General features: G+C 38.7%; 2 protein-coding genes across 2 annotated transcripts; both read right to left on the bottom strand.

Annotated features, from left to right (window-relative positions):
* Positions 1 to 348: 348 nt before the first annotated feature.
* On the bottom strand, positions 349 to 4,629 carry kcnj1b (potassium inwardly rectifying channel subfamily J member 1b). The gene is made up of 2 exons (XM_012864419.3): positions 3,947 to 4,629; positions 349 to 2,156 (listed from the first exon to the last, which is right to left on the bottom strand). Exon 2 carries the CDS (start codon positions 2,147 to 2,149, stop codon positions 1,001 to 1,003), a length of 1,149 nt encoding a protein of 382 aa, XP_012719873.1. The 5' UTR covers positions 2,150 to 2,156; positions 3,947 to 4,629; the 3' UTR covers positions 349 to 1,000.
* Positions 4,630 to 9,683: 5,054 nt separating this feature from the next.
* On the bottom strand, positions 9,684 to 24,517 carry foxred1 (FAD-dependent oxidoreductase domain containing 1). Its single transcript, XM_036142761.1, has 11 exons — positions 24,154 to 24,517; positions 22,509 to 22,729; positions 20,992 to 21,102; positions 19,907 to 20,025; positions 18,376 to 18,470; positions 16,291 to 16,392; positions 14,879 to 14,955; positions 12,455 to 12,615; positions 12,168 to 12,297; positions 11,973 to 12,077; positions 9,684 to 10,911 (listed from the first exon to the last, which is right to left on the bottom strand). Exons 1-11 carry the CDS (start codon positions 24,323 to 24,325, stop codon positions 10,657 to 10,659), a joined length of 1,548 nt encoding a protein of 515 aa, XP_035998654.1. The 5' UTR covers positions 24,326 to 24,517; the 3' UTR covers positions 9,684 to 10,656.
* Positions 24,518 to 25,169: the final 652 nt, after the last annotated feature.

The raw sequence follows: 25,169 nt of genomic DNA, 5'->3' as shown, positions 1-25,169 counted from the left end.
GCTTATACCAAAATAATACCATTCAGTTCTCACATATTGATATATCCTATGTCCAAATTTCTCCCTCGGATGACAGAAAATTGGACCTGATGTGCGCTTTCAACGTCTCAGCATATGCTGAGAAGCCAAATATCTTTTGGGAAAAAAACTGTTATATGATTAAAGGACACAAAGACTCAACTATTTCGCCACAAGGACAAGAAGTTTGTCCAGAGGAGTCGGGGTGAGTCTTGTAAACCTAAGAAAATACCATCTGTCAAGCATAATGGTGGAAACAACATGGTGTGTTGCTGTTTTGTTGCCAATGAGTGGTCAGTATGTCTTGAAAAGGTACGTAAATTCAGTACATTTGGGATTATATCAAACAGGCTATGATTAAATCACCCAAAGACCCATTATTGAACGTGACAATAATGAACGGTAAGACAAATACTTGTGAAAAAAAGATTTATTCCAGCTAAAGGTCTTACTTTCCCTGAGATGTTACAGCATTACAAAGTTTCATCTCTAAACTCGAGACTGACTATAACTAAATTATGACATTTACAGCTACCCTTACCGTTTCTTCATTATCATGAAATACAGGATCTGTCAACATGACAAAAACACCTCAGAGTTAGTTTTTAACCAAGATTAACAAGCTTGTTCTCTTAAAAAGGCCCAAACGTTACATTAGCACAGGATCAGACTCTAATCTTCTCAAGAAAGGCCCTCTGTGCCTTTCACTGTTTTACCTATTTAACGTTCACCGTATCAAAACTTCAAAGTGTCTTCCAAATTTTACCCCCACAGAAACTCCCAGTGGGGGTCATATTGCAATAAGCAGTCTAATTCATGTCAGGTAACAGTTTTCACCGTTCTTTTCTACTGCCCTTAGCATTACAAAACCATTCTTTTGTCTTTAGTACTTGAAATACTTGAAAAAGTCTGACTAAAAGAGAAACGGTCGACCCACATCCTGATTCCTTGGCTTTTAATTTTTCTCTAGAACAGGAGCATCTCACATCTTTGTGACAACCACAGGGCTGTGAATGTCGATCACCTGGAAGCCCAGGTTGTCAATGCCCAACTTCAGCTGGTTGATGTGGTTCTCCTTGTTGTGGATGTTGTGGTTTCTCTGGTCTACGTCTGTCTCAAAGCAACGTACACAGTGTGGCGTGGTGACCTGGACACTCTTAGAAAAGTTTGAGAAATCCACTCGATACTTTCCTGTTTTAGTGCGAGAGATGATGGGAAGGAAGTTGTAGCCCCACTGGATCTCCTGTGGGATGTATGAGGTTCGTACCTGGCAGGAGGAGCTGGTTGATTCAGCAGTCCCGTCTAAAAACACCACCAACTCAAAGTCCTGTAGGGGGAGAGTGTCGGCTGACAACTCGTAGAATGGACTCGATTTGTTAATGACGTGGTAGAGTGTTAGTGGACAAACAAAAAACAAGTTATCCTTGCCAGCATCAACCATGAAGTCAACATCCACCTGATCCAGGATGATGGTCTCTCCATCTGGCGTTGTGGTTGTCTTCAGCAGCTTCCCATAAATCTGGCTTCCAATCAGTAAAGTCTTTCTCAGGTTGGCCACTCTGATGAGGAGACTTAGACTTCCTTTCTTCAAACAGATAACAGCTGTGGTGCTAAAGGTGACAGTCTTTGCCCTTTTTTTGGGTAAGGAGATCTTGGCCAGGATGATGCCACACATAAAGCAGTTGATGAAGACTCCAACTAGGGACTGGATAATAATCAGAGCCACTGTACCAGCACAGTGCCCAGTCAGTGCCCTGCCCCCATATCCAATGGTGGTTTGGGTCTCTAACGAGTACAGGAATGCCGTTGTGAGGCCGTTAACATTGTCTATACACCGGACGTGCCCTTCTGTTCGGTTCTGCACGGCGAGGTCCCCGTTGCTCTTTGCGATCCAGTACCACAACAAGCTGAACATGAACCAGCTGCCTGTGAAGGCAGCCACAAACAGGAGGAGAACGAAGCGCCAGCGGATCTCCACAAAGGTGGTCCAGAAGTCTACCACGAAGGCAAAATGGTTACTGTACTCAATGTTGCCAAACTCAATGTTACAGTGTCCGTCTTTGGTGACCAGACGGCTTTTTCGGGTTCGGTGTCCAGTTTGCTGGATTTGACCCGGGAGCAGCTGGAACATCCTGGATCTGCAGAAACAAACACAGGATTGGTAACAGAATATGACACATGCACTAAACAGGACAGCCTCGCTAAGATGAAAATGCCCAGTTCCCTGACCTCTATCAGTAAAGCCACCACACAGCAAATACACAGGCAGATTATTTTCTGATTTATCATACAATAAGGAGTGTATCGGGTAGTCCTGTTGCATTTAAGTTCAGTTATTCAATTAAATTATATATATATATATATAACACAATTTCACAACACGTCATCTCAAGGCTCTTTACAAAGTCAGAATTCAATGCAGATCCTCCAGGTTGGTCAGAAAGCTTCCTCTAAGGAAACCCAGCAGGTTGCATCAAGTCTCTTCAAGCAGCATTCACTCCTCCTGAAAGAGCGTAGAGCCACAGTGGACAGTGGTCTGCATTGTTGATGGCTTTGCAGCAATCCCTCATACTGAGCATGCATGAAGCGACAGTGGAGAGGAAAACTCCCCTTTAACAGGGAGGAGAACCTCCAGCAGAACCAGAACCAGGCTCAGTGTGAACGCTCATCTGCCTCGACCCACTGGGGCTTAGAGAAGACAGAGCAGAGACACAGAAAGCACAGAAGCTCACATTGACCCAGGAGTACTTTCTATGTTAGATGGTAATAGAGGATGATCTGCCTCCCCTGATGATGTCACAGCTAACAAAACTCCAGACCATGTGTACCTACTATCAAGACAACATAATGTTCAAAGCTGAAATAACAACAAACAATGCAAATTGGAGAGCAGTAGGAGAACTCAGCAGAGTGATAGAAATAGACCCTGATGTCCTCCAGCAGCCTAAGCCTATAGCAGCATAACTATAGAGGTAGCTCAGGGTAACATGAGCCACTCTGACTAGAAGCTTTGTCACAAAGGAAAGTTTTAAGATTAGTCTTAAAAGTAGACGGGGTGTCTGCCTCACGGACCAAAACTGGGAGTTGGTTCCACAGGAGAGGAGCCTGATAGCTAAAGGATCTGCCTCCCATTCTACTTTTAGAGACTCTAGGAACCACCAGCAGACCTGCAGTCTGAGAGCGAAGTGCTCTGTTAGGAACATACGGGGTAATCAGAGCTCTGATATATGATGGAGCTTGATTATTAAGGGCTTTATATGTTAGAAGGAGAATTTTAAATTCTATTCTTGATTTAACAGGAAGTCAATGAAGGGAAGCTAAAATTGGAGAAATATGATCCCTCTTGTTGATTTTCATCAGAACTCTTGCTGCAGCATTTAGGATCAGCTGAAGGCTTTGAACTGCATTTTGTGAACTTCCTGATAGTAAAGAATTACAATAGTCCAGCCTTGAAGTAACAAATGCATGGACTAGTTTTTCAGCATCTCTCCTGCTGAATGGTGGTTTAGTCCAATGTCACACCGTAGCGTTACAAACCACATGGTGTAGTTCAGGCCCTACATGAGAGTTACACTTTAGTACAAAACTAGCATTCTATAAGCACATTTATTATCCTCTGAAGAGCTACGTTATAACATTCTTTGAATTGTAATGTTAACACAGTTTTGTCATAATTATCAAACAGGAAAAACGGCTTTTTCTCCCATCGTTAACAACCAACATACGGTAATTATAAATAAATGCTCTAACTTGTCAACGGAGCCTTAAATATAGCTAAACGTCTGACATTATTAAAAGACGATATGAAAACAGCTACTTTACCAATCAGCATGTTATTTCTTTATTTTATTTTTTACATACCATCCATTTTTAGTCCAATAGTAACAGTTCAATGGGAGTTTAGTGGAAAAGTTGGGTTTCAACCTACCTGCTCAGTGAGACTGTGGACCCGGAGTGCTGACTGGATCAGCGCTGGAGCTTTGGACTCTTTTTCCTTTAGCCGGTGGCCATGGAGGAGTTGGAAAGATTTTAATCCACAGTGAAATTTCCTAATCCCAGCCACATGCCACCATGTACACCGGCCTCGTACAGCTGCAGAACTCCCGGTGGGCGACTCCCTTCATGGTTTTGACACTGTAAAAGTCTGATGGGGAGGGAGGAATGGTCTGGAAAACGGCAGTTTGAATGCCTTCAGTGGGCTTTTCTTTGTTGGGGGCAGTAGGTGCGTCACTTGAGGCGACCAAAGTTGGCTGGCACCAGCGCTCATGCTGTTTTTGTTTTCAGTTCTGAGAACATTTGAGATTTACAGGAGGCCACACAAAAGATCCCTCCAGTTCCATTTCCTTAGGTCCCCCTCCCCCAGTTTTGAACCTGCGAGGTTGCCTCACATTTACATCAAAATGAAGAGCTGCAGGGACCACAGTGTCCTCGCTATCCTGGTTCTGCTGGCTACAGTTTTTATATCTGTGAACCATTTTCTGCTCGTAAGGGAAAAATCTGACATCTATCAGATAAGCTTTCAGTGGTGCATCCAAATTAAACCGAAAGGAGATGGTTCCACCGAACTATTCAACAATTAAACTCTTACATGGATCTATGCAGCACTGAAAAAAGGGACTTTTTTTTTTTTTTTTTTTTTTACCATCTCATATGTTGGATCAGTTTGGCTTTAGGATACATGGTGTGCACAATAACTTACTGTTAATTCTGCATAACTTTGGCTGTATTGATGCAAAGGATGTCAAATTTATCAAGGTCGGGTATGTTTTGTTTATTTTTTAAACCCCTTTTAAGCCAGATAGAGCAATCTGTGTCCATTCGGGAGTTTTCTGTAAATTTGTTTTCATTTATTGTAAATTTATGGGATGGGAAAAATCTACTTTTAAACAGGTTTTGAACAGCTTTGCACAAAAAGGAAAAATCTATGAGAATCCTTATTGCTGTTGTTGTTTTGACACATCGGTGCTTTGATAGTAATCCCTAAAAAATGTCTCTTTGCACAAAGTATGAAAAAAGATCTACTTCTTGTGTTTTTGATTTTATTAAAGTAAACTCTTGCAACATCCATGCTCACGATAAGTGGATATACAGTTTTTTTTCAGGTGCTGCATAGAAACAGGAACTGTACAGGAAGATGTATCGGTGTCTTTATGCTTTCTCCGTTTAACATTTTAGCAGGTTGGTGCGATGTTTAGGGTGGGGGTGCCTCTGATTGAGCCTCAGAAGAGTTAACGGCAACTTTACACACGACCTTTGGACATGGTCCATTTTAATACCTACAAAGCACCTTCCACGTCTGAAACTTTGCTCTTATTCACCCGGGTGAGCGGAGCTGTTTTTTTTACCTCAGAGATGTTTGTGTTTCTGGCAGCTTGCTTTTTTGTGGCAGGTTACACAAAAAAAATAAAAAAAATAAAATTAAGCCCAATGAGCAGTATCCCAGTGTTTTCAGCGTAGTTATTTCACTTTTCTCAGGATATAAATGAACGTTTTGTTTTCATTACTTTTCTGGGTACGGGTGTCTGTTACCTCTCTGCGTCTGACAGCTATTTTTTATTCTGTTTTATGCAGCTCAGGCGAGTCTGTATCTGGTTTCAGAGGGAAATGAGAGGAACAGGTGTTGCCCGGCGAAGGTGTGGGCCTTCAAAATACAGCTGGCCTTCTTTTTTAGTTTGTGAGTGTGTATTTCTTTAAAGGGGAGTAATTGGTGTGTGGATAATCTGTTCTGACGGGGGCAGTCAAGGGGCAAAGAAGAAGTGAAGGAGGCCGAGGACACGTCCCTGAGGTGTGCCTGTTTTTACAGAGGGATCAGTCAGGTCATGAAATTTCTGCTGTCTGTAGCAAAACCAAAATCTTTCATTTTGGTTTGAAGTCATGTATTTCCTGTGCTATCTGCATGTATCTTTAAGATAAAAAAGTTTTTTACCCTTCTTTTTTTTCCAGCAATTTAAAGGCATTTCAATCAGTTGTTCCTCCGAGCCCTCTGAAGGCCTTTGGAGGATTTTCTTTTGATTTTGGCTGTTTTTTCACTCGTTTTTTAGTCCATTCCTTGTACCTGACCATGACAGCATAATCCACAGTCTTTAAAAATAACAAAAGTAGAGGATTAAAGAAGTGTGAGACTTTAAAAACTATAAGTAATGTATTTAAATGAATTAAATGCAAAGGCCTGATAGATGCATCATCCTTCTACTGTGGGAGTCACCATGTTGGAGCTCAAATATTATTTTCTGCCATATAAAAGCTGGTTATCCATGCTTTATTCTGCAGATTTCCTTTATGAGGGGCTGCTTTTAACAAAGTTCCTATATATTTAGGTTACAATGACTTCTCTTCTATGTAGTTTGTTATCTGTGAGCACAACACTGGTCCATATCGTGAGTTTTAGAGTTTTCTGTGCCTCAAGGATCCATGGGTCAAAGTTAATTGGCCAAACAACCAAACTAAGAAAATTCTTTTAAAAATGTTCTGATGTTCGGCTGGAAATGAAAGAAAAAGTCCAAAGAAAGAAAAGGTTGTCAGAAAACCTGGACAACTTACATTGAAGATCTGTTTAATAGACTAGAAGAAACTCTGGCAGCTTGGAAGGGAAATAAAAATAAATTTAGAAAGAATTCACTTTGGCAGATATGAACATTGTAAATTTGATATTCAAGGTTTTATTCCCTAAAACTATTGATTCCTCACATGGGAGCCCAAAATCCCTTCTATGCAAAATATTTGAACCAACATTTAACAAAATCTCTGGAAAGAAACCAAAGCAACTCTTCCCAGGTTGGAGGAAGGTTTTGCTGATGGTGCAGATTTTTGTAGCTGGATTCTCTCAAATAATGAAAAACAGAACAAGTTCTGATTCACATTTTAAAATAAAGTGTGCAATATTTAAATATCAGTTTTTTTTAGGGGGTTAAAATGGATGAGGAGACATTTTAATCTGCTTTTATATCTTTTTGGTTGTTTAAAAATGTAAAAAAATAACATCTCTGGCTCAAAGGAATAAAAATGCCAATTTTCCCCTTATTTCTTAACTGGCACTTAATTCTGCAACCATTATACAGTGTGACGCTAGGTGGCGCTATTCCTTCTGTACATCACAGGTCTGCTGAGATGGAGGAAACTCAGAGCAAAGCAGTTGTCATCGCTTTGGGTCGAGAACCAGAAATCAATCGGGCTGTTAGAGGGTAAGAAAACAGCTCGATGTTAATGACAAAAATAGTCAAAATAATTGTTGTGTTGAATAAAGTAAAAGATTCATTGAATTAAAATGCATTATATCTATTATATAATTCTTTGATTGTTCTATATCTGACTTACTGTATAGAAATAACATAAAACAAACATAAAACCAGTCTAGTCTACAAACAAAAAAATGGAAGAAGATATAAAGATCCATCCAATCCATTATTCCTCAAATTAGTTATTAAAGTTTGGTGATTTAGTTGATTACAGTGTTTTGAAACTGGTGTACAAAGCTCATATAATATGTTTACTAAATAATATCCAAAAGACATTTGAAAAAGCATGATAATTACAATTTAACAGGATGTGAAATGTTTATAAAAGGTTCAGAACTAAAGCAGTGAAGAGATGTTAGTCAGTTTGTGGAGCAATCTGGAGAAAGAAATTAAAAAAGCTAAATCAATTACTGTGTTTAGAAAACATGATAAAGACACAATGTTAGGAAAATATAACGAACTGGGTTAATTTCTTACATTATCTGTCCTAGAAGGCAGATAATGTAAGATTTTCTTCTGCTCTGCTCCTTTTCAATCAGATATTTTAAGTTGAATTGTGTTTTTTCTGTTTTGTGAATAATGAAATGATACATTTTCTTTTAGTTAAATTAAATTAATCAAATCTCAATTTATTAAACTGCCATTTGGAATACAAAAAAGTCATTGATTGAAACTTTATCTCATTGACTGCAGATTGTTACTCAGTGCCCTGCTGTGTCACCAGACAACACATGGGTTTGCTGTGAAGTTGATTAACAGGCAGAAACAAGTGAAAAAGAAGAGAAAGCAGCTTAAACACAGAAAGTATGACCATAAATGTGTCTTCTAGTTAATGGTTTAAATCTCCAACTTATTCAATTGACCCTCTGGTGTCTGCTTGTATAAAAATTATTTGCTCTTTACACCAAAATTGCTTCCTGTTAGAGATGAGCCATATTCACCATGAAGATGCTAAAACTGAGCTGCTTAAATAACTCTCTAGGTTATTATTATTATTATTATTATTATTATTCACAGAACTGTCCACTTTATTAACCTGATGGAGGTTGAGCACTTGTTTATTAAGTATTTTTTTTGTGTCTTTAGTTAAATCCTCTTTGAGGGCAAATCAGGGTGTACAGAAGAAACAGCGCCCCCTACAGTCACAATTCATGCTTGTCGCAGTATTTGAAAAAAATGAAAATGCATATTAATGTTTTTAAGATGTTATTAATCATATTTAAAAAATGAAAATGAAATGAGAACAAATCGAAATATCGACTTTCATATTTTGTAACTGTAATATTTGAATGTAAATAATAATTTCCAAAAAATATATTTTTTTCATATTTACTGCTGGTTTCTGATGTGAAAATTCCATAATCTCATATATTTTTAACACATATCCTACGACTCAGACTCAAGGACTTGTGAATGTAACCTTTACCGGAAAGCATTAATATAAAACAAGCGATCAATTCATTTTAATTTAAAAATACAAAAATATTACATTGAAAAACAAACATTTGAGTAAAAATTAAACGTTTGAGAAATGAAAATTTTGCCCCATTTAATGACTGCGGTCATGACTCTAGGAGGCACCATTACTCTGTAGATGTTATTTTCCCCCAACAAGGCAAATATCAATGAACAAGAAGATATAAAATAAACACATGTTCAAAGTTTAACTAGTTTGGATGAGGATAAGCGTTTTATAAAATCATGTTGTGACGTCAGAACCCACATGCAGAGGCGTCCTGGGGTGAAGCTTCTGGTTTCAGAAGGTTTTCACTTGGTTTTCTCTTGCTGGTACCTAAGACCCGTAACCCTTTGCAGGAGATTCACAGGGTGCAAATACTTTAATGTGGACCAGGATTTAAACAACAACGCCGTTTTGATTGCTCTGCAGCCGGTCTGTGTGAAGGACTAAATAGCTCCATCTGCTGTACCGCCTCTGAAAAGCACCAAAGATCAAAGTGTAACACCTCATTTATAACATAAACCCTGAGGTTCATTCTCTGTACCCGCTCATTCTTAGATGTGTTGCAAGAGAGGCGGGTTCCATCTTGGACAGGTCGCCGGTCCATCACAGGGACACAAAGACACACCTAAGGACAGCTTTTCACCAATTCTCCCTTAATGAACTTAATGAAAGAAGCATGCATCTACAGGACAAGTTGTGCAAGCTTTTATTTTTAAAAACACACATTCTACAAACTTGCTCTGAAATTTAGAGTGGTGTAAAAGGTAACCGCTGTGAAATAATCATAACCCAGCCGGTGCGTTCTCTCACAGTGAACACAGGAGTCTGCATCGTTGAAATTCACATAAAGTTTGTCACAGTAATACATTTTTAAAAGATTAAGTGTGACTCCACATAAAGTCGAAACTGTGACAGAATCCCGGCTTTAATTGTAAGTCTTCTCTCCTGCTTAAACTCTGCAGTCTGTATCGGTAACTATCATCTGTGTCACATTTCCAGAACATCTGGAGTAACTTTTTAAATCTCTTAAACCTTAACCGTTATAAAACCTTCTGATATTAGTGTTGTATTGGCCTGATTTCACTCTTTTATGTCACATTTGGGACTCTGCTGTTGAACCCCTGCAGGAGGAGAATCCTCCCAGATTCAGCAAACAAAACAGCCCAAATTAGTGCCTCAAAGAGCAAACACAGCAGACAGCCAGAGTAAAAGGCTCGGTGGGGAGACTAGGTTTAAGGAGAAAATCTTTGCAGGTCATTTCGCTAAAAGATTACTTTTTTTCCCCCTTCATTGTTTCATATTAACATGTACTTTTTCTGTCTATTTTAAATCCCTGGTGTCATTTTGATCAGGACTGAATGAAAGAAAAGCTGCTGCATGTCTGCTGGGAGTCCCTGGTTAAAGAAAACCAAATTAAGACAGAATATAACGCTTTTCCTCGGTGCATACGGGTCGAAAACTTCAAAGTAAGCTGCAGAATTGTTTATTTTCTACTGATTGGCATTGTCACAGGAACAATAACCGTCGTATAAAACTGAACTTCAGAGTCGCAACAGCTTCAGCCAGAAAAAAAGTTGCGTTTTGACAGAAGTTTTCTAAAATAACAACAATAGTTGCTCTGTTTTTGCACCAGACGGTAACGTTTCACACTGAAGCTCTGACTTTCATTAATCGGAGCTACAACTGGGACTTTTGCACATGCCTGAAATATTTTTTGATGCGTCACCCGTTGATCCATCCACTCTGGAAAAAATAAATAAAGTGGAAACAGAAGTGGACCCTGGACTTTTTGTTTTGAGGATCTGATAATTCCTGATTTCGACAACCATGTTCCCAGGTTCAGAACTACATTTCTGAAGCGACAGCATCCTTTTTAAGGCATACTGAATAAAAATAAAAAAATAAGACTTGATGAACTTTGGCACTTGCAGCAGAGCCCCGTTACACGATGTTCTGCTCCAACATGGGCTCCTGTGCGAAGATCCGGCTGAAACTCATTCTTTTCAGGTTCAACGTTTTAAACCCTCCGTCCAGGATGAGCTCGGCCACGGCGCGGCCCACCGCCGGCGAGTGCTGCAGGCCGTGGCCGCTGAAGCCGGTGGCGAAGTACATGTTGCTGATCAGAGGATGAATTCCGATGATGCCGTTCTGGTCGAACGTGTTGTAGTCGTAGAAACCCGCCCAGGCGCTGGTCACCTGACGGCAAAATGCGAGTCAGACCACGAAACGCTGATTTATGTTCTGTTTCTTTTATGTCCATCCATGACTTAAAATTAATAATAAAGTTAGAAATTGCGTCAACTTGTCCTAATTCTTCAGGGGAAACAGCAGCATAGACCTGCATGTCATCAGCATAGCCGTGTATCCTGATCACACCATGCAATATTACTGTGTGCAGATTAAGACTTGATATTGAGCCTTTAGAAACTTCACAGTTTAAGTTAAAAAATTCCACCGTTGAAGAAGAATTTGCTATTAAATGGATAAAGACCGCTACATGTTAAAGTATAAGGTAATCAGATCTAGGGCTGAACAATTAATCGCATTTTCAATATAATCGCGATTTAAAAAAAACGCAATTTCCAAATCGCAGAGGTCTGCAATTTTTGGCTATGTAACAATTAGGGAATTAGACACGTCCTTTAGGTGTTGGTAAAAAGTTTAAAGTGGGTTTGCCTCCACATGGAAGGGAAGACAGTTGCAGCAGTGAGAAAATCTAGCTTTATTACTTGCTTTATAGTTTATATAATCATACATAGCATTAAGTACAGGTCAATCAGTTTAATATATAGACTTGCTTGTTGGTTGCACTTTATGTTCAGCAAGGATTGATCAATTAAAAGCTGTTCTCTTGAATAATATTCTGATTAATAGAAACATTAAAAGTTCTTGTTTTAAATAGTCCTTGTTTACAAACTTCTTTATTTAGAGAACATTTTTGTTGCTTGTGGTTAATGCAGAGAAAAGTCAAAATTGCAATTTTGGTTGAAATAAATTGTAGTCAGAACGCAATCATTACTGCTCTGAGTTTAGATGCTGCGGGTCTTTTAGCAACTAATCCACATGGCGAGGAAACAAATTGATTTGTTGTTTGTATATGTTTAAAAAGACATCAGAAATTAAACTTGGGGGGTGGGGGGGGGGAATCGCATTAAATCGCAATATTAAGATAAAAAAATCGTAATTAGATTATTTTCCAAAATTGTTCAGCCCTAATCAGATCCTGAGAGAGGAATTGTGACATTTCCAATTTTTACCTTAAGCTTCTCAAAAGCTGGTACTCTATGGGCCAATTTGGGCCAAACCTTGTCCTCAAAAAACTGATGGTCCACCTCAAGGTTGCTGGTGTCTGGCTCCTCGGCCTGAGAAGACACACAGAGGAGGATAATAAATGAGGTAATCTCTCGGTTACAGTGTAGACAAACAGACACCTGCCAGGAAATGAAACCAACCTCCTCGGGCGATATTCCAGAGATGTAGTTTCCTCCTAAGCCCTCTCTCCGGAAATACACACCGGAATAGTCAATTAAGAGAGGACAATCCAGACCTGGACCATCAGGACAGTGAACCACATACACGTATCTGCAAAACAGCAAAATACTCTCTTCACTCTCCAACATATAATCAAACACCGTTTTAGATAAAAAGAATAAAACTCTGAAAAAGAAGCTGACAGATGGTAGAAGCACAATAAACCTCCATTTAAGGTAAAACCAAGCAGCTCAGGTGAGAGACCGACCTCTTCCGAGGCTCTACAGGGACGGGCAATCCATAGATGGAGTCTTGGGGGCCTCGGCCGATTCCCAACATCTCTGCCAGTTTGCCAGAATAGGCTCCGGCTGCGTTCACCACAATGGCACACTCCACCGGCTGGTACTCCATGCTGTTCGGCATCTGCACCTGCGAGACACGGACCCATAAATGCACAAAGCCAATCTGCTCCAGAGGAGACATAAGAGGGGCAGGTTTGTTTGTGTCAATCGATTAATTAATCTTTATTTTTATTTTCAGTGCTTCACCTGTTAGATCTACTGGTGGTTCCTAGAGTCTCTAAAAGTAGAATGGGAGGCAGATCCTTTAGCTATCAGGCTCCTCTCCTGTGGAACCAACTCCCAGTTTTGGTCCGTGAGGCAGACACCCCGTCTACTTTTAAGACTAATCTTAAAACTTTCCTTTGTGACAAAGCTTCTAGTCAGAGTGGCTCATGTTACCCTGAGCTATCTCTATAGTTATGCTGCTATAGGCTTAGGCTGCTGGAGGACATCAAGGTCTATTTCTCTCTCTCTGCTGAGTTCTCCTACTGCTCTCCAATCTGCATTGATTGTCATCATTTCAGCTTTTAACTTTTTGTTCTCTGTCATTTTCCCTTCATAGAGGGTACACCTGGTCTGGCGTTCTGTTAGCTGTGACATCATCAGGGGAGGCAGATCATCCTCTATTACCATCTACCATAGAAAGTACTCCTGGGTCAATGTGAGCTTCTGTGCTTTCTGTGTCTCTGCTCTGTCTTCTCTAAGCCCCAGTGGGTGGAGGCAGATGAGCGTTCACACTGAGCCTGGTTCTGGTTCTGCTGGAGGTTCTCCTCCCTGTTAAAGGGGAGTTTTCCTCTCCACTGTCGCTTCATGCATGCTCAGTATGAGGGATTGCTGCAAAGCCATCAACAATGCAGACGACTGTCCACTGTGGCTCTACGCTCTTTCAGGAGGAGTGAATGCTGCTTGGAGAGACTTGATGCAACCTGCTGGGTTTCCTTAGAGAGGAAACTTTCTCACCAACCTGGAGGATCTGATGGAATCTGACTTTGGAAAGAGCCTTGAGATGATGTGATGTGAATTGGTGCTAAATAAATAAAAATGAATTGAAAAAATTTAATCAAATTAAATTCAATAATAAAATGGTAAAAGCAACAACTAATAAAACACAATGTCTCTGTCAGGATAAACAATGCGATACAAGCAAAAAGGAAAAACTAAACGATAATACCATAAAAAACAACAACATTGGGTCAATGCTGAAGCTCCCCAGAATAAAAAGCCAATTAAAGCCGACCATTCTGGTAGACAGTGGGAGCTGCAGCTGAAAGTCCTCAGAAGGACTAAACGCTTTTGAGTCTTCAGATCTCAGCGTCCTACGAGGACTTAGTTAGACTTCAACGAGGTAAGACGGTCCCGGACCATTTAAATGGTTTAAAAACAAAAAGTAAAGCATTAATAGTAATTCTTAACGGCACAGGCAATCATTGTAGAGAGGATAAAACAGTGATGATGTGATCATGTTGCCCAGCTAGCAAACACGCAGCAGCATTTTGGACAAGCTGATGAGAACGGAGACAGGTTTGGCTCATCCCAGAGGGAGTTGCAGTCGTCCAGTCTAGAGGTAATACAAACATGAATAACAGTTTCAATGATCATTCAGGGGAAGATAGAGCCTAATTTTGTTAATCGACCTCAAACAATAAAAGCTAGACTGAACTACAAAATGTAGATTCTGGGCCTCTCTGCTCCTTCGGACTCTGAGATCATTTCCTAATAAAATGCAAACTTTACTTTCATGTGAACAAAGCTTAAGACCATCTAGACACAGTTTCTGTCTTTGCTTTACAAATTTCTTAATGCTGCAGTTATGCCTGTTGCTTGCGGACTTTTTTTCTTCCACCTAACTTTCCTTGAAAATACTTGGATACATCACTCTGTGAACAGCCTAGACCTTCTGTGGCTTACCATCCTTGTGGAGGTTGTTAATAACTACATGCAGGAGGAGAACTAGCATACCATCATTTTACTTTGTCGTACATGATATTTAAATTTTCCGGGAAACTGAAGGAAACAGGGATTAATAAACATTTAGAAAAAAAAATACTTGAAAACCTGCAGGGAGTTTATATAATAGGAGATTAAAAAAATTTTTCTTCGTAGACTTAATTAAATAAATTAACTTTTCGATGGTATTCTAATTACAGATTTACCTAAAACACAACTCCAGATTATCTCTATATACTCTCTATACATCACAACATCATCTGCAAACATTAGACTCCATGAGGGCTCCTGCCAGTAACCAGACCATCACCACTGATGACAAAACAAAAAAAAATAATAATTACATAGCAGCTCCATCTACTACCTACTAATACCTCTCAGCCAGGTCTGAATTTTCCACTTACTTTGACAGATTTTATTCTCCTCGTTTCCAGTTGTTCCTCATCGGCTGTTGTCCTTATATGTGTCGTATACTTAAAATCTGTGGATGAGAAGCATATTAACGGCTTTACAGACAATTACAAATCGATGAGTTATGATAAAAGTTCACAAAAGGGGGTCTTCCTGATATTCCTTTAACATAAAAAACAAAAGCACATTTATTTAGCTAATTTATAAAACATTTAAAATTAAATTATAGTGAGGGGAATCAGTATAGTTTAATTTTACTTTGTCCTTATTTTTTTTAACGCCCCACAGTCTAACTGGGTTCCCAGGACATGCAGAAGTGCAACAGGCCCACAGCCTCGTTTCTCACACTTCTTTTTCTTTTAAAACGCATTAATTTTTACTCTGGCTGTGGAAATGAGCAAGTCAATGCGAGTAGCTGCGTACCTTCATCTATTCCTTGATGAATCAACATTCATCTGCCTCACTTAAATGGCATGTTGTCTGGTTTTTATCATTTTGAAGAGAGAAACAGGCCTCTGTGTTACGCCATTTTTTTATTGTAAGCTAAACAAGACAAACAAGGCCAGTAAGGATAGCTAAACCGACACAAAGACATACAAAATGTGTAGTCCATTATATGGTTGATAGGGTAAATAAAATAATCTGATAGTTATGAATAAACTATTAAAAATGTAAAGGGTAAAAAATAATATTGAAACTAAACTAAAATAAATAAATAAAAAAGCAAGAGCAACAAAACAAATGTCCTCAAATGTAGAAACAGTAATATTAAAAAAAACCTATTATAATAGTGTCATTACACAATAGGAGTGTTCAATATATATATATATATATATATATATATATATATATATATATATATATATATATATATATATATATATATATATATATATATGGAAAAAGTTTAATAAAATAACAGTCTTCCTTCCTTTTGGATTCTAGCCATGTAGGTTAATATTACAGTCATTACATCCTCCCAACCAATCACAACGCAGACCCAGGAACCAAGCTCCGCCCCCTTCAAAGAGTTCAGAGAGCCCACGTTGTTTTTTCTTTTTAAAAACTTGCAATTTTGTTCAAACGGTGGTGGAATAAAGGGTTGAGTTTAAATTCAGTGTTTGTGTCTTTATCTAAAAATAGGTCGTTAAGCAACAGCATAAAATGCTGCACTTAAAAAATATGTTTTGAATTTGTTGATAATTATCGATATTGATCAATATGGTTATATATTGTCGATATGTTTTTTTCTATATCGTCCAGCCCTATTACACATTATAAGTTGCGAAAATAAACAACAAAGAAATCTGCCCAGGAGACGCTGGAGACACTTTGTTTCTCAGCTGGCCTCAGGGTTCCTTCAGCTTAAACGGTGAAACAACATCTGAAGGTGCTAGTGACCCACCTGTGACTTCCCCGAAGCACTGAATGGCCCCCAGAGAGATGGCCTTCCTCCTGAAGGCGTTCAGGAGACTCCAAGGATCGAACCAGCCCTCGTTCTCCAGCCCTGCGTAGCATGAAACACCTACATGTCAGAATGAAGTAAAACTAGACGCAGAATGAAGAGATATTCACAAGATGTTAAAAAAAGTTTTATGGTGTAGCTTGTTTCCAGTTAGCAACCAAAAACCCTATAATTTCACTAAGCCAATAAATAAAATATTTTATGCTGAGTAGGGCTGGACGATAATTTAATAATATATATCAATTCATAGAAGTAGATAATAGAAAAAAAGGTCAATAAAAAGTTCAATAGAATTACAGTTTACCTTCCTTTTGCATTCTAGCCTATCATGTAGGTTAATATTATAGTAATTAGATCCTCCCAACCAATCACAACGCAGACCAAAGAAGCTCCGCCCCCTTCAGAGAGCACACGTTTTTTTTTCTTTTTAAAAAAACTTGCAGTTTTGGTAAAAAGTTGGTTGAATAAAGGGTTTGTGTATCTGTATCTACAAAAAGGTTGTTAGGCTACAGCATAAAATGGTCAGGGCTGCACTTAAATATATATATGTTTTGAATTTGTTGATAATTATCGATGTGTTTTTTTTCTATATCGTCCAGCCCTAACGCTCTGTGGTATTTTAAAAAGATGCACTTACTATTATTTAAATAATCTATAATGATTTTACGTGATCTCAATGCAGCTGTTTACACCATTGACCATCTCTGGTTCAGAACTAGATTGGTTTTCTTCTTACTTATCTGGATGGACTTTTTCTTTTATGGCAAACAAGTTAACATCTAAGATCGCCTCTGCAACCTGCGGCGTTCCACAGGGGTGGGTTCTAGGCCCATCATCATTTTCCTTTTTGACATGTTTCCTTTAGCTAACATGGTTGGCCCCTGGTACCCAAACTCATCCACCTTCAGCGGCTACTTCTTCTCCCTCTCTACTCTCACTACAGATCACAATATCATCTGCAAACGGCATAATCCACAGGGACTCCCGCCGGTCCTCAACAGTCAACCTTTCCATCACTCCGGACACGAAATGGGTCAGAGCTAATCCCTGATAGAGTAACCGTGAGTTGGTTCCATGGGTCACGTTTAGGGCTGAACAATTAATCGCATTTTCAATATAATCGCAATTTAAAAAAACGCAATTTCCAAATCACAGAGTCTGCAATTTTTGGCTATGTAACAATTAGTGAATCAGACGCGTCCATTAGGTGTTGGTAAAATGTTTAAAGTGGGTTTCCTCCACATGGAAGGTAAGACAGTTGCAGCAGTGAGATAATCTAATTTTATTACTTGTTTTAGAGTTTATATAATCATACATAGCATTAAGTACTGGTCAATCAGTTTATTACATAGACTTGCTTGTTGGTTGCACTTAATGTTCAACAAGGATCGATGTCTAATTAAATTAAAAGCTGTTCTCTTGAATAATATTCTGATTTCTAAAAACATTAAAAGTTCTTGTTTTAAATAGTCCTTGTTTACAAACATCTTTATTTAGAGGCCATTTCTGTTGCTTCTGGTTAACGCAGAGAAAAGTCAAAATTCCAATTTTGGTTGAAATATATTGTAGGCAGAACGCAATAATTTCTGCTCCGAGTTTAGATGCTGTGGGTCTTTTAGCAACTAAAATGATTTGTTGTTTGTATATGTTTAAAAAGACATGATAAATTAAACTGGGGGAAAAAAAATCGCATTAAATCGCAATATTAAGAAAAATAATCGCAATTAGATTATTTTCCAAAATCGTTCAGCCCTAGTCACGTTGCCAAGCTTTGTTTTGGATTATTGTTTGTTCGCCTCCCCAGCAGCACATTTAATTTAGCTTTAGGTGATGACATTTAGTTTGTGAGCCACAAACACACAGCCCCGTGACAAAATGAGGTTAATAAAACCTTATTACGTAAACATTGTGTCGTAAATATAAATCAGGCTGTTTAATCGTTTATGGGGCAGATTAGAGCAGAGCGTAAATTTGCTAAATTACATGCAGTAAATCAGCGTCGGCTCATGCTGTGCTTGTTCTCACCGTATGAAGCGAGCGCTACCCCCTCTGTGTTTATCCATGGAAAGTTCTCCTTCACTCGTTGTGGAGATAGGAGGGAGACTTTGGCTCCAGCCAACCTGGAATCACATGACGACAGAATTAGCGCGGAAAAACGTTTCTAATTCAGAGCAAGTCAGGTAGGGGTGAGCGATATGAAGAAAATCTAATATCACGATATCTTTAGACTTTATCATGATACACGATATATATCACGATATGTTCAAATAACCTTAAAAAACAAATGTTTTTAGCCAAATAGTGCCTAAAGTTGCATTGGTATATCTTATATTAACATGTCAATTTTTTTTGATTGAAAAATTTATTGCAAAATAAAAATTTATTTAAAAAGTTTTATTTTAGCCATTGTTTTAACCACCGCTGCACATAGAAGCTTTTCACAAATTACAATATTTTCATTTACATATTTCCATTTACAGCTGCATATTCAGAGCTTCTCAAAAATATTTCCGTTGCTCTTTAGGTGCTGGGAAATTTAAAACAAACGTTTTTTTCTGTCATATGGGATTTAGCAAAGGAAGATGCCAGTTTCAACTGTTTTACGGCTGATTTAATTAAAGTTTCCTTCATGGGGGGGTGTCGACATGCAGAGTTTACAAGAGTCTTCATTTTGCACTGGATGACGTTTTAGGTGGAACTAATTTGTGCTACTGCTACTTTTTGTGGCAATGGTGTTACGGCATGTTTTGCAAATTACCTCCTTCTTGTGAAATCCAAACCGCTGCCAGATTATTGACCCAGTGCCGTTTCTCTTCAGACTCATTTTCTTATTTACCTGAAGCTCCCACTGGTCTTTGATGATTTTTATTTCTTATTTCTAATTGTGTAAAAAAAAATATTTAGCAATTTTAAACTTTGTCTTTTGTCACCCTGTCTAGTTTTGACCGTTTTAATTAATGTAAAATTATACTGGCAGTTTTCACATGGTGCTTAAAAATGTCAGGGTTTTCAGCTAAAAAGCTTTTTTAAGAATCACCTCGTTGATGCAAAAGTACAATTATACGTCAGGAGGTGTTTTATTTTTTACAAATTTACAGAAAGCAATTAGATCAATACTAATCAATTATTTTTTGTAATTCATTTTTGATAAATTACCTTCCTCTCCTGAAATCCAAACCGCTGCCAGATTATTGACCCAGCGCTGTTTCTCTTCAGACTCATTTTGTTATTTACCTGAAACTCCCGCTGTCGCCATAATTCTCGCTGTCTAGTTAACATAACTAAGCGCACGGGTTCGTTGTTGTGTGTTCGCCAGAGTGCTTTCTGGTTTGGAGGAGGAGCGAGTGATGCGTTCACTGCATGTGGGAAAAACTAAACTCACAGTGAATTAAATACAGCGGCTCCATCTTGCCATGAAAATTTACACTTGATGATCACAATAGTCATTTTAACCATTGCGTGGAGGAAAACCTGAGATACATCGAGTATATTCGATATATCGGCCACCCCTAACATCAGGCGCTCGGATTTCCTCTGAGCAGGAGGTGAGCGTCACCTTTGTGTGTTGTAGTTCTCCTCCATGATGTGAGCCACCTCCTCGCTGGCTAAGAAGAGGTACCCCGAATGGTTGAACTGCAGATCCACGGGGTCTTCATTCATGACGCTGAGATGCTCCTGTTGGGACACGGAGGAGGGATTCGCTCGTTTTAACCCAGGCGTGTTCCCACAGCGACAACAAAGAGCAACGAGCCGCTACATCCAATGGTAGCTTCCAACTGTTTACGCGCTCATTTTAGACATTCTCCTCTTTAAACAAGCTGATATTAGCTGCTTAATTAGTTGGGCTACCTGCGCAGGTACACAGCTGCTTTACAAACCACAGTTTTTAACCAGCAACCCGACTAAGAGTGGTGTTGCGACTTTAGTTTCCACACCATGACTGCCAACAATAGCTGCATCCATCCACTGCATAAACCTGCTTGGTTGCTCCCTGGTACTTAAGTGCAGCATTGTAAAATCTGCTATCAGATTTTACAATGCTGCACTGTAATTGTGACCATAACTGTAATAAGTAATGTGCAATAATCTAATTAATACACTGGGCCACAACCCGTGCAATAATCCTGATGTAGTGACTTCTGCTGCTATCAACACCTGAACATAAGTCAGCACACATGTATGTATGTATGTACAAATGTATACACGAATGTATATGCACATATATACGCGTAGGTACGTATGTATGTAGGCACATAGATATATGTTTATATATATAGACCACTATGAATGTTAATAAGACATCATATGCCCATTCCTATTTCCTTTTTTTTTTTTTTTTTTTGGTATTCTTTTTGATCCATTGTATATATGAAGATTCACTGTATATAACTGAATGCACCTTCCCTATTCTGCACCTTCTTGTATGAGCCGATGTGACGAGTGAATTTCTCCATTGATATATATATATATATATATATATAAAAACCAACCGGTTCACCCTACCAAGGACTTTATAACTTTACATTCAACAAGCGGAGGATTAGCCTAACCGGAAACAATAAGAACCATTTAAATACTCGTTAGGAAAAAAAATAAAAAAAATAAAAAAAATAAAAATACTCGTTATGCACGTTGACCTACGTTGATGTTCCTCATGAAGTCCGCAGAGGCCAAGGAGAGGTAGATGTTCTCGGGTAAGGAGAACTGCTGGCGGATCCCGCCGACGGACAGCACCGTCGAGGCCCGGGAATACTGCACACAGTCAGGTGAGGCTGGAGTTACGACGCAGCAGAGGACAGTCAGTTCATAAGCTTTGCTGCATGAAGCGGCATAATTCAATTCAATTTTATTTATTTAGCGCCAATTCATGATACACGTCATCTCAAGGCTCTTTCCAAAGTCAGCTTCCATCAGATCCTCCAGGTTGGTGAGAAAGTTTCCTCTCTAAGGAAACCCAGCAGGTTGCATCAAGTCTCTCCAAGCAGCATTCACTCCTCCTGAAAGAGCGTAGAGCCACAGTGGACAGTCGTCTGCATTGTTGATGGCTTTGCAGCAATCCCTCATACTGAGCATGCATGAAGCGACAGTGGAGAGGAAAACTCCCCTTTAACAGGGAGGAGAACCTCCAGCAGAACCAGAACCAGGCTCAGTGTGAACGCTCATCTGCCTCCACCCACTGGGGCTTAGAGTTAATTTTTTTTTTTTAAGATTTTGGTTTTCTTAAGCGAAGGACAATTTTTGACAGCAAACACCAGTTATTGTGCTTTTTTCTGTCAGATCATCCACTGGATCAATGTGAGCTTCTGTGCTTTCTGTGTCTCTGCTCTGTCTTCTCTAAGCCCCAGTGGGTGGACACTGCAAAAACGGATCTAAAAATAAGTAAAATGTTCTTAAAGTTAGTGTATTTATCCTTGATTTGGGCAGGTAAATAAGATTATTTGCCAATGGAGTTACTATTTTGACCCGTAAAATAAGATTAGACATCCTTCACTTGAAATAAGATGGAGATGAATTGTTCCTATTTTAAGTGCAAAAATCTTATTCTATTGGCAAATCATCTTAATTACCTCCTCAAATCAAGGACAAATATACTAATTTTAAGAAAATATTACTTATTTCTAGTTCCGTTTTTGCAGTGGAGGCAGATGACCATTCACACTGAGCCTGGTTCTGGTTCTGCTGGAGGTTCTCCTCCCTGTTAAAGGGGAGTTTTCCTCTCCACTGTCGCTTCATGCATGCTCAGTATGAGGGATTGCTGCAAAGCCATCAACAATGCAGACGACTGTCCACTGTGGCTCTACGCTCTTTCAGGAGGAGTGAATGCTGCTTGTCAGCCTTGCAAAGAGCCTTGAGATGACATGTATCATGAGTTGGCGCTATATAAATAAAAAAAGTCTGTCAGAAAAAACAGTAATACCAGAACAAAACATTAAGAAAACAACAACTTTGGGACCAATTTCAATTCAAAGCAGTTAAGATGCTTCATTCCACCACAAGTGACAAAACCAATGGACTGAGTTTTCCGGTCCAATTTATATTTGCAAAAATAATTATAATTTCTCTAAATTTATTTGGTAAATGCCCAGTTCTCTATTATTTCTCTTTCATTTCAAAGACCTTTTGAATCACTCAACCATTCACAGAGGTGGACAACTCACCGATGGGTCCCTCTCCACAACAAGGACCCGCATCCCTCTGGGGAGCCTCTCCTTCTGCTTCAGCCAGTAGGCGATGGACCAGCCCACCACGCCGCCTCCGACGATCACGATGTCCGCCGTCTCAGGAGGGAGGTTGGGGTTGATCTCGAAGGGCATCCAGCTGCTACCCGGCAGAGCGTCCGCCGCCTTCTTCCTCATCGCCGCCAGCTGGTCTTCCAGATCTAAACAAAAAGTGAGAAATTTCACAGCAACCTGCAGAACCCAAACCCCACGTTTTCCATCAATTTGATCCCAAGGAGTCTGACTTTATGTTGGTTTTTAGCTGGACTTTGATTAGTTTTTTTTCACTAATTTTCTATCTACTCACCAACCACTGATTTTTGGTTTGTTTTAACGACTAATTTGGAAAAAAGGAAACGTCTCCTAAACACTAACGAGCAGGAAATACAAACCAAACCACTTTAACTGAAGCTTTTCAGAGGCTCAGTCGGTGATCTGGACACATCAGCTGAATGATGGAACGTCTTTTAGGTCTCGTTTCTGGTCTTTGATGATTTTTATTTCTTATTTCTACTTGTGTAAAAAAAAAATATTTAGCAATTTTAAACTTTGTCTTTTGTCACCCTGTCTAGTTTTGACCGTTTTAATTAATGTAAAATTATACTGGCAGTTTTCACATGGTGCTTAAAAATGTCAGGTTTTCAGCTAAAAAGCTTTTTAAGAATCATCTCGTTGATGCAAAAGTACAATTTTACTTTTACAAATTTATAGAAAGCAGTTAGATCAATACTAATCAATGATTTTTTGTAATTCATTTTCATAAAATGATTATAACATTTCTTCTTATTGTTACTATTATTAGAACTATAGTGTTGATCATTGGTAAAATCTAAAATTATTGCACCCATAAAAAATATTGAATAAAAATATTCAATATATTATTATTGTTATTGTGGCAACGAGAGTAAACATAACCGTCATCATCCTTTTAATTAATATGTCATATTTAGAAAAATCCAAACTTTACTATTGTTGTTATTACTACCACTTCGAGGGTAACTACAGTAATAATATTATAATAACCATCAGAAATGTGACATCTTTTATAAACTCTGATGTAATCAGAACAATAAATACTATTAATTTGTTCAAAATTAATCTTTAAATATTTCATAATTATTATAAAAGCATAATTTTTTTAAATATTTTTACAGATTCATCCAAGTAACTGGAGCAGATTTCTATTGAAATATTGTTTTGATGCTAAGTTCTGGTATAATTTTACATCACTTCCTCACTATTCAGCTGGTATGGCAGGTTCTCCAAAAGGTGAAAAAAATTTTTGAACCTTGAACCTTTCTTCAATTCGGCATATTACAATCATTAGACTTGGTAAAAACCAAATTCAACACAAAAATTGGTAACATTGCATCTAACTATAATCCTGAATATAATTATCACGTCTATTGAATTCACGCCGAATAATTGCCCTGGTTTAAGTCGTTAAGAAAATGATTGTACTTTAGCTATAAACGCAGGAACGATGTTTATATACTGGTTTTATTTTTAATATGCATATATTTTACATGAGAACTGGCTCGCTCCTGTTTTAGCGCCCCTTCGGATCCGGAAGCCTGGTTCCCACCTTTGAAGAAGTCGTTCCGTAAGGCTCCACCTGTGCTCAGCCTCTGGCAGAGAGTCAGACCTCCACACCGGCCTGGCTGCCGCCGTGTCGCCGCTGTGGAGCTGAGACACCCACGGAGGAGAGATCCACGGAGGGTCCGCACGCTTCCGTGCAGCCGCCTCCACGCACACATCCCTGCTGGGAGCGCAGTGCGTCAGTCAGCGGCTCCGATGGAGGACTGCTGGTTCCCGGGACCAGACCGAGAAATAGGAACAAAAAACAAACAAAAAAAAGTTACATTTCATCTGAATTAACAGAAAGTCAGCGAAGTCTGTAATCTGACAGTGAGGTCACCAGTAAGCTGCGCGAAGTTAAATACACATCCGGTTTCATGTATCTGCCCTTCAAAATAAAATCATCCCACCCGCTAATTTTGTAAATCAAATTAGCGGGTGGGATGATTTTTATTGATAATTTGCTTTTTGGCATCAAATGTGCGGAACATTATCAACTGTTAACGCTACTAAACAAGCTTACAATTTATTATACAGAAAACTAAGCACGCGTCTGAATGTTAATTATATCTTATTAATCTTTATGAAAACAATCTCTGATATTTATTTGTCTGATGAGCCTTTTTTCCCTGTTTCTTGCTGGAAATATAACTGTCCAAAAATTTTGGGATTTTACATTTATGCAACCTATGCAAATATGACTTAAAATATAAATAAAGACATTTAGCAAGATGCATAATTTATTGGTTAGTAGTTTGTCTTTCTTTAGATGGGAAAAGGTAGCAGGGGATGGGTTTTATTCTGAAAATCTAACAGAAAAAGTTGTGATGTAAATAATGGCTTGACTTGACTAAAATGAGAGGCAGTGGCTTTCACGTGACCCAAATAAACCAATGGTGAAGAGGAAAGACCTACCGGTCTGTTTAACTTTGTTTTTAGTAATTACATTCATTTAAAAAAGAACTTTGAAGTTATTAATATTTAACTGTGGTTGACAACGAATCTAATATTTAACACGCATAT

This window comes from Fundulus heteroclitus, chromosome 11, assembly GCF_011125445.2.
Source record: "Fundulus heteroclitus isolate FHET01 chromosome 11, MU-UCD_Fhet_4.1, whole genome shotgun sequence".
NCBI lineage: Eukaryota > Metazoa > Chordata > Actinopteri > Cyprinodontiformes > Fundulidae > Fundulus > Fundulus heteroclitus.
Note: the sequence above shows the minus strand (reverse complement) of the source record. Positions and strands in the feature narration are given on the sequence as shown.